This window comes from Lonchura striata, chromosome 5 (genome assembly GCF_050655825.1).
Source record: "Lonchura striata isolate lonStrDom1 chromosome 5, ASM5065582v1, whole genome shotgun sequence".
Classification (NCBI taxonomy): domain Eukaryota; kingdom Metazoa; phylum Chordata; class Aves; order Passeriformes; family Estrildidae; genus Lonchura; species Lonchura striata.
In genome coordinates this window covers 23,919,914-23,935,314 of record NC_140707.1, presented here as the reverse complement: position 1 = coordinate 23,935,314, position 15,401 = coordinate 23,919,914, and the positions used below count along the sequence as shown (strand labels likewise).

Below are 15,401 nucleotides of genomic sequence, written 5' to 3'. Positions count from 1 at the left end.
TGATAAGGAAAAAAAAAGGTGAAAAGCAGAACAAAGAATGTAGAACCTAGAGGAAGAATGGTATTAAGGACTTAAAATCTCAAATGAAACAGAAGATCTCAGTGTCTAAAGCAGCAGCATCTTCCAAATACCAAGCAAACAGGAAAGATTTTTTTAGGAAAAAAAAAAAGGCAGCAATCATTTCCAATTTTTCCTTCCAGCTTAAGAGCCTTTCTCCACCTCAAAGTGGAACATAATTCACTGATTTTAGACCTAGGAATAACCACTTTAAAATGGATGTGTTCACTGCCCATTAATTCTTTGTCTGCCTGAATAAGAGAAGATCAGAAGGTGTTAGGCTATACCTCCACAGCTTCACAGGTAAGGTGAGAATACTAACACTGAAGAGACAAGTGGGAATGCAGAGAGGAAAATTGTACTACATATAGACATACTGTGCCCAAACATACATATTTCATATTTTTCTATGTAGAGTCTAAGATGATGGTTAAAGTCAAGAAGACCCTGGATGATAAGGGGTTTAGCTAAACCCCTCTTCTGACATCTTAAACCCCATTAAGACTGCATACACTACACTGCTGAATTTAGGCATAAACTCTTCTGAAAAGATATTTTGATGCTTTTTTGAAGTAAAAGACCTCTTCAGAAAACAGCTATCTGCAGAAAGAAACAAAATATGGGACATTCATATCCATTTTGACCCAAAACTGGGGACTGAGGAATATGGAAAATATTGCTTTATGACTGTTCTTATACAATGTATTTTGTTACAAAACTAAGAAATCTCAGTATAACATTGCTGGCTACAGAAACAGTCACATGCTTCTGTAAAATGGGAAATTATAATCTTGTTTATCACTAAGTCCAGCTCTCAGTTCTAGATTTCTTTTCTGACCTAATCTAACACTGCCTGGGAAATTAAAGAAGGGGGTTGGTTTTGGATAGCAAAGACAGGAAAGGGTTTTGTTAGTTTATATTTTTTTATCATCTGGACAAAAAAGCTTTCCAGAAATCAAAAGGCAGAACAATTTTAAAGGTGTTTGAACAGTAAAATATTTTTTGCAGCCAGTACACAGTCTATCCAATATCCAATGCCTGGGCAGACTTTATTTGTACCACCACAGAGGGTGATAACTAATAATAATTCCATGTTCTGTCTAGAAGGACATAGTGTCAATTTAAGATGAGAAAAATGACATAAAGGAAAAAATCCAGTGTTCCTTCCCAGCATTTCTGCTGTCTTCCTCCCAGTTTTGGCTTACAGTAAAGCACACTTCAGAATTTTCTTAAATCAGCATTAATGCTAAAGTAGTAATATACTCAGAAATATTAGTTAGTTCTCTATAAGTAGTTGTGCTACTTAAATATTTGTGTGAAAAACAGAACATTTAAGTTTGAGGGGTCTTTTATAGAACTCTATAACATTCAGACCACATTTTTTATCAGCTATGAAACTTCTTACTTTGTTTAATCATTTCAACATTTAGCATAACTCAGTTCCAAATCCTCTTTTTTACTGACCAGGATGACTTGATTATTCAGAATGGACATAAGTGCATGAAAATATATTTCACATTGGTTCCATAATCCAAAATAAAACCTTGAATCAAAAAATTTTCAAACCTACTCATCTTTAATGTACATCTCCCTAGGCAAATGTCTACTGCCTGGGACATAATACTATATATACTGGGAAAAGATTCTGACTACATTACTTACCTAAAAGGATTTCTTGTCAAAAGCCAAAATTGGAATTTATTATACCATCATAAAATATAGTATTGTAGGGCCGTTTTTCTTTTCAGTTGAGTGTATTTTCCAATAGGCACAGAGCAAATTAAAAGGCAAAATATTCCATGAGACTGCTGCAATAGGCAGACACCATCCCCACCCCCAAATACAAGACTGAAACAAGGGGAGCTAATCAATCAAACGCACACTTGTTCAGGAATTTGAAGGAAGACTTCTCTCAAAGATTTTGCATCACCAAAACTGCTTGACTGGTAGCTCTTAAAGACAAGATGAGCAGCAGTCAGATTCCACCTGGACATCCAGTGCTCAGTAAAAACCCAAGGTAGGATTTGATAGTTCCCATTGCTGAAGGAGCCAAGGAGTCATCTCAGAAGCCTCCTGCAGCACACCACAGGTAACATCACCCTTGCTGCTCTAGTTTCTCATTCTGAGAAGGAAAGTGAGGTGTTCTGGGGGATGAAATCTCCTCAGTTCTTGGAAGGAAGCCACTCAGTTTGCTGCTCATCCATCTAGTGAGATGAACTTGCAGCTTGCAAGCTGCAAAAGGCCTGGAACAAGCCTGTCACTTATAAAAAGTCATGCATATTCCTTTCAAGATCTACCTTCCTCAGAAAAAGAAGAGGCTTGCTGTGCTATCCCCAGAGCAAACAGCAAACTCACAGCTGACAGCAGAATTCAGATGAGGGCATAAAGAAATAAAAATTTTGCTATGAGAGCATACAGGAGGAATATAAAAAAAAAAAAAAATACTGTGAAGGATTGTACATATGTAATAGTACACAGCCATGACAACACCACAACTGATACCTCTGACTTTGCCCAAAGAGCACTACAGCAATTATAGTTCAATTCTATCTTTTTATACACAGATCTGAGCTGAAAAACTACGAAGCGCTATTAATAGAAGCTACAGCAGCCCTAGTAATCCTCTAGAACACCAATAATCAGTTTTTAGGGTCCACTGTGCCATAATTTCCAAGGTCTGGCTGCTGGTTAAGGATGAGCAAAGCCTTCTGTGGCAGTACAGATCCTAAATTTACCATAAGTCATCTTTTGGCTACTTCAGAGCTGTGAAAGGGAAGGTTGTGAGGCTTGAATGGTGGACTTTTAATTGCAGTCACAAGGTCTCATGAACAGAAGTAGGTTAAGGGAGCTGAGTACCAGCCTCCCTCCCTCAGCAGCCACTACTGAACCCTCAAACCTCATACACATCGCCACTGAGGCAAAATTAATCACTGAGATGCCAAATAAGCAGCACCTCTGCACCATCCCATTGCATTGGAGTGCCTGAGAGGAGCAAAAGAATTCTCCCTGATTTCATCTGTGCATTATCACAGACCTTTAGTATTCTGTGTCCCGTCACAAAAACAAATTTTAAAATATTAGAGAGAAGGAAAGGGAAAGGCAAAAGTACATTAGCAGTATTTGCCAATAAAAATTTGGAAACCATCTACCAGGCAGACAGGACTTGGTGCAAAGCCCACCGACGTCAATGGGCTGGGGATCAGGTCCTTATTCAGCTTTTGGAGCTAATTCATCTTTGAACTGACAAGTGTATATTTAGGCTCCATATATATCTTTAGCTCAAAGCCCTGTCCAGTAAGTTTTGAATCCCTCTAAAGACAGAGATCCCATAACCTATCTGGATTTCTAAGTCACTATTTGGCCTAATTAATGATAAAAACCAATAAATGCTACTATCCTAGAGATATGGAGCTTCAACTTTTTTTTTTTAATCATGTTAAAGCTGTCATATTTTATAATAAAATAAAATTAAAAAAACAACCAAAACCAAAGAAGGAACTGAAGCAGATAAAGAAAGAGGCAATATAATGAAAAGAACCAAGAAAGGATTGGCTATGTCAAAACAGAGACAGAGATGGAATCTTTTGGCAATGTCACACAAATGTGACATTGGCTTGCAGAGAAATTCCTCACCTGATCCCGGGAGAACGGAGTATCCACTATGCGTTTGTCTGAGCACGCTGCTAGGAGAATCTTCATTGCATTTAACTGGAGCAATATTTCACAAGCCATGGTATCAAAGAAAGTAATATTGGCAAGAGCAGCTGAAGCCAGCAGGAAAACTTCACCTGATGAGGCTTCTTGGCACAGTTCTAGGAATGCAGAAAATAAAAGTCATTCCTTCAATGCAGCTGTTAAAGGAAATATTTAAGCATCTGCAGCTTGCAACAGTGATCTTATTAGCCAGTATGAAGTCGATAAATGTGGAGTTAAAAAAAGGAAACAAAAAATATAAAATTAATTTTGTCAGTTATGAAACATCATAGAGGGGTTTAGGGTGGAAAAGACTCCTAAGATCATCAGGTCCAACCAAACCCAGCACTGCCAAGTCCACCACTAAACTATGTACCCAAGTGCCACATCCACACAGCTTCTAAATTCCTCCAGGGATGGCGACTCAACCACTTCCCTGGGCAGAGTGTTCCAGCACTTAACAACCCTTTCCATGAAGTAATTTTTTCCTAATATCCAATGTAAAATTCCCCTGGCACAACTTGAGGCCATTTACTCTTGTTCTATCACCTGTTACTTGGAAGAGACCAACACACACCTCACTATAATCCCTGATGAACCATATGCTCTACCTAGTATAGCAGTCTACTGGGAGTAATTCACTGCACGTTGTTCAAAATAAAGCTTGATATAACTAAATAAAATCAAATACAGGAAGCAGAAAGCTAGAAGTAAATGATCCATATGAGAATTATTCCATCCTCTTCTTTAGAACAAGGTACATGTTGCTTGTCTCTAAATCTAATTCTCTGTAGCTGAAAACCATCCTGCATATTTTTCAACTTCAATAAGAAGTGCTGAAGAGACAGCTACCTTTTAATCCCTTGTACATAGGGACTTTAACTAAGATGTGAATCACCTGGTAATAGGATTTCTGCATGGTTTAAAAATTAAACATATTACAGTAATTCAATTACTGAGTTATAAATATTAGAAGAAAAGTGGTGTGTGATTACCAAAACTACTCTTGCAAAGTTATACATGTTTTATTTTTAACACTTACATTTCTTGGGCAGAATATGTACAGCTAAAATGCCTGTGGAACTTAAAGAGCAACAACTGAGGAATGATCCACCAGCTAATACATTCTGGATAGGCTTTTCAGATTGGCCCTTGACTGCAGTACACCAAAATAACCTAGAAAATCAGCTGAAACAAATCAGCTCAGATGCTGCAAGCTACAACAGAACCAAGCTCAGCACAGGCTAATTCTACCCACTGGATTCCGGGCAGTGTTGGGGCACAAGCTTCTCCATTTGTTGCTTGCTGGACATCAGAAATAAATTATTCCCTTGATTTCTGCATCACTAGTTCTGTTTGGACCTATTGAAGAATGCCTAAATACATCTCTGATAATTCCCAGCCACAGCAGAATCCTCAAAGCACTCATAATGCTCTTTTTTTCTAATTTAAAAAACAAACAAGCAAACAAACTAACAAAAAAACAACCAACCAAAAAAAAAACCAAAAAACAAAACCCTGTATTTAAATTGAAGTTCTGCAGTTTAACTGTAACCACTGGGTTCACTAAAAGAAATTCCAAATGTACTGATAAATTATACATGAGAAATCAAACTAGAAACCCCAAACAGTACATTCTGACTTGGAACTCTGGGAAATTGAATTTCTAGACTAGAGAGAGGAGAATGCTTGAATGAAAGCTTCTAGTATCTGAGAGAGAAGGAGCACAGTGCCAGAAATAAGATATTCCTCTCTTTAGAAAGAAATGAGAAATGTCATCTTGTTTTTCTAAAGTATCCTCATTGACCCAGCTTAAGGAAAGTCTTGCTGTTACCTTTGTCTCACTTTACCACGGATCACGGGCCTATACAAGAAAGACAGATCTTTCATTTTCTTGCTACAATACCCATAGATTACAGGACACTCTACTTTTCCTCTAAATAATCATACAAATTCAGATGTAGTGGTGAGCTTGAGTCCTAGCAAGTTTGGAAAATACAACAGGCATAAAGGTTAGCAGCTCTCAATATTCCTCTTTTACAGACAAAAATCAGACAAGAGGATGCTTTGCTGAGTCCTCCCTGGATACTCTTAAGATAGACTTTTACACAGACATTATTTTTACAAATATTAATAAATTCTATTCACATGGGACCTGGAGTAAAAAATATTATGTAATTGCAGAATTCTCTGGTTCAGAATTTAAAAGTGTTATTTTATTTGTTAAGGGAAGCATTATTTAAGGATTATTATTATTTAAGGTAAATATTATTTAGGGAATATTTCTAATGAAAGAGTCATACCCTAACCTGTTATTTTAACTGGACTCAGAAGTCCTGTAGAAAACTTACTGACAAGTGCTGTCACAATTTCTTCCATATTTTCCAGAAAGCTGCTGAGATGCTGAGTGAATGTGAGGTGTGGAGATGTGATCTGGGCAATTACTGCTGCTGCTTCTGCATGAGTGGCTTCAGAATGGCTGGTATCAGTGAGGATGTCAGCCAGGCACAGTATCCCATCCACCTATGGAGAAACAATAGGTAGAAGTTAGAAATATTGTAGGAAGCACTTTTGCAACTAAAGATGCTGTTCTATTTGTCTTTTCTTGGCAGTGACTAAACTACACAATTTATTTTCAAAAATAACTTCAACTTGGTGGCCTTTGTGTCACAGGAAATTTCAGTTTAGCAACTACAAATGAGTTCAGAATATGAGTTTGTTGTCCTGCCAAAAGTCTTGCAGTTCCTTCTCCCTTAACATTTCTGTGAAATCAATTTTGGCCCAACGAAGTCTTCTCTGACTGACATCTAAAGTTAAATATAAGTCCAAAAATAAGCTCTGATAAGCAAATGTTAATTGTTACTATGCCTCATTTGAGCTCTACGACAAGACTCAAACCTCAATGTGCACTAAGGTCTAAACAGACAATTTTTTTTTGCCACTTTTGCCTGAAATTGTCACAAAGCCAGCACAGGATCAAAAAGAATACTGTTAAGATAACCCTTGCCAAGCTGCTCCTGATGAGCTTGCGCAGTACTTATATTAAAGCCAGGTCCACACATCCCTTGCTTACTTCAGAGGGAAACAGAAAAATGAGAACTGACTTAAGTTTATGGTTTTAGAGTGTTTGAAGTGTTCTTACACAGTTCAGGCAGACAGATCATGTACATACATATTTATTTATATTATAGGAGACCCACTGGCACAACAAAAGACAACAACAGGGCACATCCATTGGGATCATTGTTAGCAACAAAACACAGCAAGGGAGTGTTCTCTGTGCACAGGGGCATAATGTGTGAACTTTCAAATTAATAGCAATGTGTTTCTCCCCATTTTACATAGCCCTGAATAACTTATCACATTGACAAGCAAGTAGTTAGACCATAGGATTATTTAGGATGTAAAAGACCCCCAAGATCACCGAGTCCAGCCTACGACTGACCACCTTGTCAAGCAGACATGGCACTCAGTGCTGTTTCAGTCATGGTGGCTGCACCACCTCCCTTGGGCAGTATATTCCAAAGCTTGACAACCCTTTTCACATAGGAATTTTCCTGATGTCCAGCCTGATCCTTCCCTGGTGCAGCTTGAGGCCATTTCTTGTCCTGTCACTGGCTGCCTGGGAGAAGAGGCTGACTCCCATCCTGCTCCACCCTCCTTTCACTGACTTGCAGAGAGTGATGAGGTCTCCCCTGAGCCTCCTTTTCTCCAGGCCAAGCACCCCCAGCTCTGGACATTTCGGAGATACAAGGAGGAGTTCAGAAGGCTTAGTACTGAAATATACTTCAACAGTCAAACAAAAAACAAACCCACACACATTTGTGTTGTACACCCACTCTTAGCTCTGTTGCCCAGACTACATTCTCTGTCAACTCAAAGCTTCCTCACAACATCCATGTTAAATGTTAAGTCCTATCCATTATCTTCAAAAAGGGTATTTGCCAAATCTCTTATTCTCCTTTTTTAATTTATTAATGCAGAATGTTTTGTTATCTTACTTACTTATCCTGCAACGGGCATTAAATAAATTATTTGATAAGCACTGACAGTTACTGTATTTTATGAGAAAAACTCTGGTAGATAGGAATAAAAATTACCCTCTGTAAGATTATTCACTGGGATGGAGTTTTTAATCGGAAATAGACTATATCATTGAAACTCTAATAACACAGATAAATAGAAAAGAAATTATATCTCTATTTTCCCCCACATCACAAATGGTATTTATTGTAAAAGCTCTAGCACTGGCAAAAAAGAGAAAGAATAAATTTACAATGCTAAACTTTTTCTTGACAAGCTTTCAACATTAATCTACCTACAGCAAAATATTTCCTCCTAGTTATGGCAGAATTCTACAGCTTGAAACAGCAGAGTCACATAACTCACTAGGCTTCAAGGTATATTAATAGATCTCAGTGTCAAGAACTAATCTATGCCCTCACAAGATGATTTAGTACCCAAAGTGTGCTAGACAATATCATATGCAAAACCCCACTATTTTGTCACCTTGAAATCTCCCCAGATCACACCTTGTCTGGGGTCCAAAGGATGTTAATAACAACAGGCAGTATAAAAAGCTAAACATATTCCAAGACATTCCAAAAATACTTGACAAGAAAGTTCTAAGATCCACTTCAGTCTTCAGCTCTAAATTTACTGGTTAAAATTCACTTGTCCTACTTATATTCAATGACCTTGATAAATGACTTAAGAGTGCTTTTATGCTGTTTGAGAACAGGTAATGGCTTATGAAAGACAGGTACAAGTACATGGTTAGACTTTTCTATCACCAGTAATTGTGTAAATCTACATTAATGATACAAGCTTCTACTGCTGTACTCAAATTTTAAATCACGTCTTTGATTTCATTATTTGTTAAGTAATAGTTTTTGGAAATTGGGAGTTGCTGAATTGTGAATAAAAAAAGCATATAGATAAAATTTTATTCAACACAGAGATAAATTACATATTTTGAGTCTATGAAAGCCAGCATTAGTTATTCTTCTTCCTTTTCAGAAACATGTAAAATATTAGCAAATTCAGCCTAAAATTTTCTCCATACACTTTTTCCTCCCATCTTAAATATAGAAAATAAAATAATTCTACTTCAGCAGGCAACCCCATTTATAAGTGTCTAGCAATAAATTTTAAAATGACAGGGGAACAATCTAATAAAAGCACTTTAACATCCAAAAAGAAATTGCTGCTCAAAGCATTTTTATAATTAGGTTTCACACTGAAAGGAACTTTGGATGGCTGCCCTGTTTTCTGTTTAATTTTGGTGAAGTAATCAGCTAAATGTCAAATCTGTTCATCACCTTGGCAATACAAAAGAACCAGTTAGCCAGATAATGCAAACAAATGAATTCCATGAATGCAACAAGATGCTGTGAAGCCCCTGCATTTGAGGAATGGCGTTCAGTAAATGCTTGATCACTAATATTTTAGTATTGATAACTGGAAAACTGCCAGGAACTTACATCCTTATGAACATAGCCCTGTTGTAGAAACTTAATCCAAGTGACAAAATAAATGTGTGACCATGTTACTGCATAGATCAAGTCTTCTGAAAGGAAATAATTTCTTTTTTTCTACAACAGGAATGAATGAGTTCTCGGGCATCAGACTTCTTTCTTCAGTATACCTGTCCTTCCTCCCCAAAGTATTAAATGCAACTAGGCATCTGTTAAAGATACCAGTAGAGAATTTGGGATGAATTTCATTAATGATTTCATGATTTGAAATACTACACACAACAGCAATCTTAACTCTCTTCTTTCCACAAGGGGGTTTAAGGCAGTTTTTCCATGCCTCTCTGGGAACCAAGACCCATTGCCTTCCTTTTAGAAATATCTATGTTCATTTGTATAAAATGCTGCTGAAGGCCTCTCATAGCATGACTTTCCCTACCATTCCTGTTTGCTCACTTAATGTTCAGATGATCCCTACATATTGGTAAAACTTTGGTCAAAATATTCTTTTGCCTTCTCTAAATTGATCTCCAGTTATTTAGTGAGACTGAAAAGTCTTACAGGCTTCTGTCAGTTGATTTCACTGTCAAATCCACTACCAGCCTAAATCTGAGTGCTTCTGGTAAGAACAACCAGCAGATTTCAAAGCAGTTTGACAAAAGAATAAAATGGAGATGTTAAAATCCAGAGATAGGGCAGCAAATGTGGAAACAATATCACAAAGGAGATTGCCCCTAAAACAATCTCAACTTTCCCAGAAGGGAATTTCAAAAGCAGAAGCTGCACCCAACAGTCAGGAACTGATAGATCAGAGCTGTGGCTCTCCTTCCACCCACACTGTGTAACACCTCCTACCTGAAGCCAGGACAGGTTAACTGTGTAGGTGAAGACATGAACATTAGCAGGGCAAACCAAATATATAAAGGTGGATAAAATCCCAAACACATCAAAATTTATAGGATGAGGAAGAGGGTAACTCAGAAAGAAGTAAGGGAGGAGTATCATATTCAGCAAAACCCATGTATTGTTATTATGATGACTTGTTACTGAGTAATGAGATGATATAGTAAGAAAGTGATGCCATTAAAACTTCTCCCAAAATAATCCCAAGTAATCCAAAGTACTGCAACAATTCCATGGTAGCAGCAGTGACCAATTAACAAAGCTGCAATGATTTTTATAACTAATACTGCACAGCAGTGGCCAGGGCACCTAATTTATAAGCCCTGTTGTGTACACCATGGAATGATGTGGGGCTGAATAGAGGTTGAACAGTTCCCAACTCAGTAGCTTTGAAACTTCTGTCAATAACTTCACCTTTGTATCTAAACTGGCAATGAGTTGTGCTTTGGTTTGCAGCAGCTTTGACTACAGCCTCCCTTTAAAACTCCCCTCCTGCAGATGTGGTCATGCTGATGAAGAGGTATTTGCTCTTTCTGATGTGTATCCACCAAGGAGAAGTATAAAGTTGATCTAGGAATATTGTTATGTGCATAAGAGAAAAGACATTTGGCTGTATCATCTTGAAGGATGCATTAAATGTGGCAATGGCTGAGTAGCAACCTTACATCAATGCTGCAGGCAGAAACAAAGTGCAGAGTGAGATGAAACAAGAAGTTCCTTACTCAGGGCTGTCTAGGAGCCCAAAGATAAATCCTGTGCAAACCCCTTCTCTCTGTGGAACCAAGAGGAAGCAGCCCTGCACCTCAAAATTCATGTTCCTCAGCACTCAGAGATGCTCTAAGCCTGTTGCAGATAAAAAGTACAAGTGGTTGTCAAAGAGATAATAGAGAATAAGTCATTCAACAGAAAGGATGGACAAAATCAGTAAGGTTGATATCCAAAACAAGATTTTACTCTTGTCTTTGCTTCAAGGATAAAAGAATAGCTGGCTTTGAACTCCCTCAATATTGAGCACTGATATGAAGGGTAAAACAGTCTTTTAAAGAATTTTTGTGGTTGACAAAAGAAACTAGGCACTGCACTGCTATTAGCCTAGCAATATTCACATATTCCCACTCCCATAAATCACAGCATTACATTGCTTCAAACTGCCCCCCACAAATGTAAGTGAGATACCCAAGGATAAACTCAGCTTTCCTGACCTACTCCTCCAATGCTTCCTTTTCTACAGGATAAATCCTGAGTGGCTACAAGGGCAGAAGTGACTGCAAAGGAATTCTCTTGCAGTTATGCAGAAGTCACTGTAGTGCAGGGAGGTGTTCCCAGAATGGGGCTACATTGATAAAACAGAGGGAAAACCACTGGTCACAAATGAGCATGGTGGCTTAGGAGAAAAAAAAAGACATTTGCAATTACCTTTGTACTCAACATTTGTTACATTTTCTTTCTCCTAGTCTGTCAAACAATCCCAATAATGACTATGTTACCTGTAGAATCAGAACCCTGTAAGAATAAGGAAGAACTATTTATGCTCACATGTGATAAAGATTAAATTCTTGAAGTTATATGGCACATGACAACAAATGTATCTCAGGTTCTTTTGCCCTACATTTTTGAGGGCTGGATACACCAGTTTGTTTTTAAGCTGCAAGAATCTGTTCATATTTGTAGGGTTTTCTTGATAACTGCATCTGCATTAAAAATTCCAGGAAGTACATGCTTGTTTCTTTTAAATAATGGATAAGGCTTTATACATTATATTTTGGGGTCTGAAATCCATTAAAATGAAGCCACACAGACCCAAAAAAGGACTTGTCAACAAGATGAGAGGAACTGTCAAGCAGTGTACAAGAATGCTGAACAAGATACTGGGACCTGAAGTCTGAATTAAGGAAAGACCATATATTAGTTATTTTCACATAGCCCTCATTTTTATTTACCCTGGGGGGTCACAGTCTGAGAAAAGGAAAAACACCCACTGCAACTACTCCAATAAGCAAACAGGGGCTCTGGGTTATGTGTAGCAGGGCACTCCAGAAAATGAGATGTGCTCCCTGAAGAGAATATGCTCCAGTCATATACTTTTAAATAAATAATGTCACAGGCACTCCATGGTGTGAGGGTAAATTCTCCAACACCTGGTGCCTGGAATTTAAAAACAAGAACATTCTTTCAACATGCTTGATTACTCTGTATCATTTAGGTTTTGGTGTGACACCATGGTTTTTATTGTCTAGTATCTCTTAGTGTAGCTCTTCACGAGAAAAAAAAAAAAAGATCTCATGCACACTACATTTTTGGAGAACCCTCATTTTATTATGATAATGAGAAAGGGTCTCTATCCAAAAAGAGCAGCATGGAGGTGACAGCCACTCATTACCACCTAATATAATTCTTCATAATGTCTTTCCTCTCAGGAAAACTAGCTGGTAATATCTTGCTAGAATTCTGGATTTGTTCAAATCAAAAATTGGAAACCTTAATTATGCTGCAGATTTAATTCGTAATTTTAATTATCCCTGTTTTTATTATTACTGTAATTCTACGTACAATTTCTCTCATTGAATTAGAATTCTTGACCAGGTGTATAGCACTATACCATGGCTTGCACATAAATACAACCCTCCTCTATTCTCAAATTTCAACAATGGAAACACCACAGTAGAAAGCAGAATTGCATTAGAAAGGTAGAGAAAGTGAGCAATGGACATACAGAGGATGTTGTGCTTTTTTTTAACTCTTATTTTAAATATGAGATTTTTGCAAACTCTTTTAAGAAAAAGATCCTTCTGCAAATAATTTTCCTTCATTTCTTATTTCAATTGTGCCAGTTTAGCCTAAAAAAAAATCCACTCTCTAAATGCAAGGGTTCTGCACTATTTCAATCATATGTACACTAATCAAATGCACTATACTAGTAGAATATTTGGATAATGTAATGTATTAAATATACACAGTAACTTGCTCAGAAAAATGTTTTTATGTTTAAATTCACATAGTTACCAAAACTGACTCAGTGCTCTACTCATAGTTATCTTCCCAAAATTTCTGTTGCTCTTAAGAACATTGCTATGAGGCACCAGGCATTAATAGAATTGTTTGCTACATTCATTACTTCACAATGGCTGTTCAATTATTTTAATAAATTATTTTAAATAAATTAGCTCCAGAACCAACCTTCGATGTGCCAGATTTTTATTGGCAGAGACTTTTTACAAGCAAGTTATAGAGTTTTATGATACCCATTTATAATAAAAACACTCACAGTACTTTTGCTATAAAACTTTTAGTGAGCAACTCAATAAGAGTTCATTCGTGTTGTAATAACAACAGAGGAAATTAGTCCCTTTATTTAAACAAAAAAAAAATCACAAAAAGTGAAAAAGGGGCAGTTTTCATCTGGTGAGAAATGATAGAACTTTATTGGCTGCAGCAGACCCACATTATTTGGTCCTAAGATTCCTCTCCTGACAGGTAAATCTCCTTGGGTCTCCTACAAACATTGATTTATGTCTATGACTGCAGTGGCAATAAAATAATTTCAGAATTGCTTTAAGCCTAAGAAATTCAAGTTTAAGATCAGCTGTTCACATACAGTCTTTATGAGAAGTCAAAGTTCTCCTAGGAGTCATCAGATAAACTGATCTCAGATGTTTTTCTCTCCATTAGCACCTTTCAGTGCTGCTCTGGTCAAATACAGGTGCTATATTGATTCTATATTAGAAGAAACAAGGACAATCCTAAGACACTGAGAAAATTGAATATTTTTACAAGCTGAATTTTGATTTTTCTTCTACTCAATATTCTTTATTGAGAAGAAGAATATTGCCTTAACAAGTTTCAACATAAAAAATCCCTCTTATGAAGAATTATAAACACATATATTTAAAGTGGAGCTAGTCTTTGAACTAGGAGGAAGAAAACCACAAATTTTCTTACACTTGCAGTAGAGATTGTTTTTTCAATATATGAAAATCCAAGGATAAGTACCATACAGCACTTTGATACAGGGGCAGTTACAATCTGCATTCAAAGTCATACTTCCAAGTCAGCTCATTTTCATAAGCTGATCTCACATCAGAAAAACAGGTCAGAACTGACTGAAATTGAACTTAACTAGTGAGCAGATTCCAGCTTCAATAGCCCAGGATATTCTCAGGCTATTTTGGATAGATAAATGTGGAAGTGCTATGTTATGGCAAAGATAAAACCCCAATTTGCCTTATTTTAGCTGCTTATTTTACATCTGGGAAAACAAATATGTTGTTTAGGAAAATCCCAAACACTGTTCTGATTCTGTCATCCAGTCACTGCCTGTTTTTCTAAGATTGTCCCTAATCCATAAACCAGTTTTCTCATTCTTAGCAAAATGCAAGGGATGTTATGGCAGAAGGAAGGTAACAACTCCAAAGTACTAAATATTCGTGTTCCCTAATAACACAAAAGGCCCACTTATGAGCAGTAACAACTCTTATTCCACACTCCAAACCAGCTGAATCCCCCAGATCTGTAAAGCTCAAGTCTGGACTAGAAATTTCACAGGACCAAGCTTCATTCTGCCATCTGCCAGTCTGTAAAGAACAGAATAAGTGCCACTGCAGGTCTCCACAGAATGGTATTTGGTTTCTCCTGGATCCAGGAGAGCTCCCAGGTTTAGGATCTGTTCTAGTTCACAAGGAATCAAAGATAACAGAATTAGACATCTAGAAGTGATACTAGAAAAGGGTGACAGCTGGGTTCTGAGGTATATACACATCATTCTGAAACCAGAAGTACTGAAACTTTAAGGCCAAAGAATGTAACTTTAAATCAAAATCCACCAGACTTTTAGAAAGAACTCAAATTTGAGGCATCCAAAAGAAGGAAAATGCTGCTTTGAAGGACAGTACCTTGCCTAGAATGAAACTATGGCTTACTGGATTTTCTCCTGAGAATTGCATTCTGCACACTCCCCATTCCCAAAAGCATTAATAAACAAAATCTATATCATTTGCTAGGCAATCTAATCTAGAATAATTCAGACTGTAAATAAAATATTTAAATAGAAATATGTTTCCAATGTTTCATCTCCACAGCTGACAAAGAACAAAAGGAAGAAAGAACTGTGGATATTCTATTTATATTACCATCACATCTCAGACTACAAATATGTCCAACTTCACTGGGCAGCAGGCAGAGTCTTGGTCACATCCTTCTCACCCTTGGGAAAGTGTAACAAGCCTGAACTGCCACTGAATGCAATGATAGCACATGCTAGGGAAAAGACACTGCAAA

At 37.2% G+C, this 15,401-nt stretch overlaps 1 protein-coding gene across 8 annotated transcripts in view; it reads right to left on the bottom strand.

Moving 5' to 3' along the window:
* Window positions 1-15,401, bottom strand: part of INSC (INSC spindle orientation adaptor protein) — a 139,943-nt gene that overhangs the window by 24,118 nt on the left and 100,424 nt on the right. For all 8 annotated transcript variants that reach the window (XM_085580131.1, XM_085580132.1, XM_085580129.1 and 5 more), the window contains 2 exons: window positions 6,102-6,273; window positions 3,691-3,869 (listed from right to left, as the gene is read on the bottom strand). In XM_085580131.1, coding sequence (XP_085436257.1) covers window positions 3,691-3,869; window positions 6,102-6,273 — 351 coding nt within the window. The remainder of the gene's footprint in view (window positions 1-3,690; window positions 3,870-6,101; window positions 6,274-15,401) is intronic.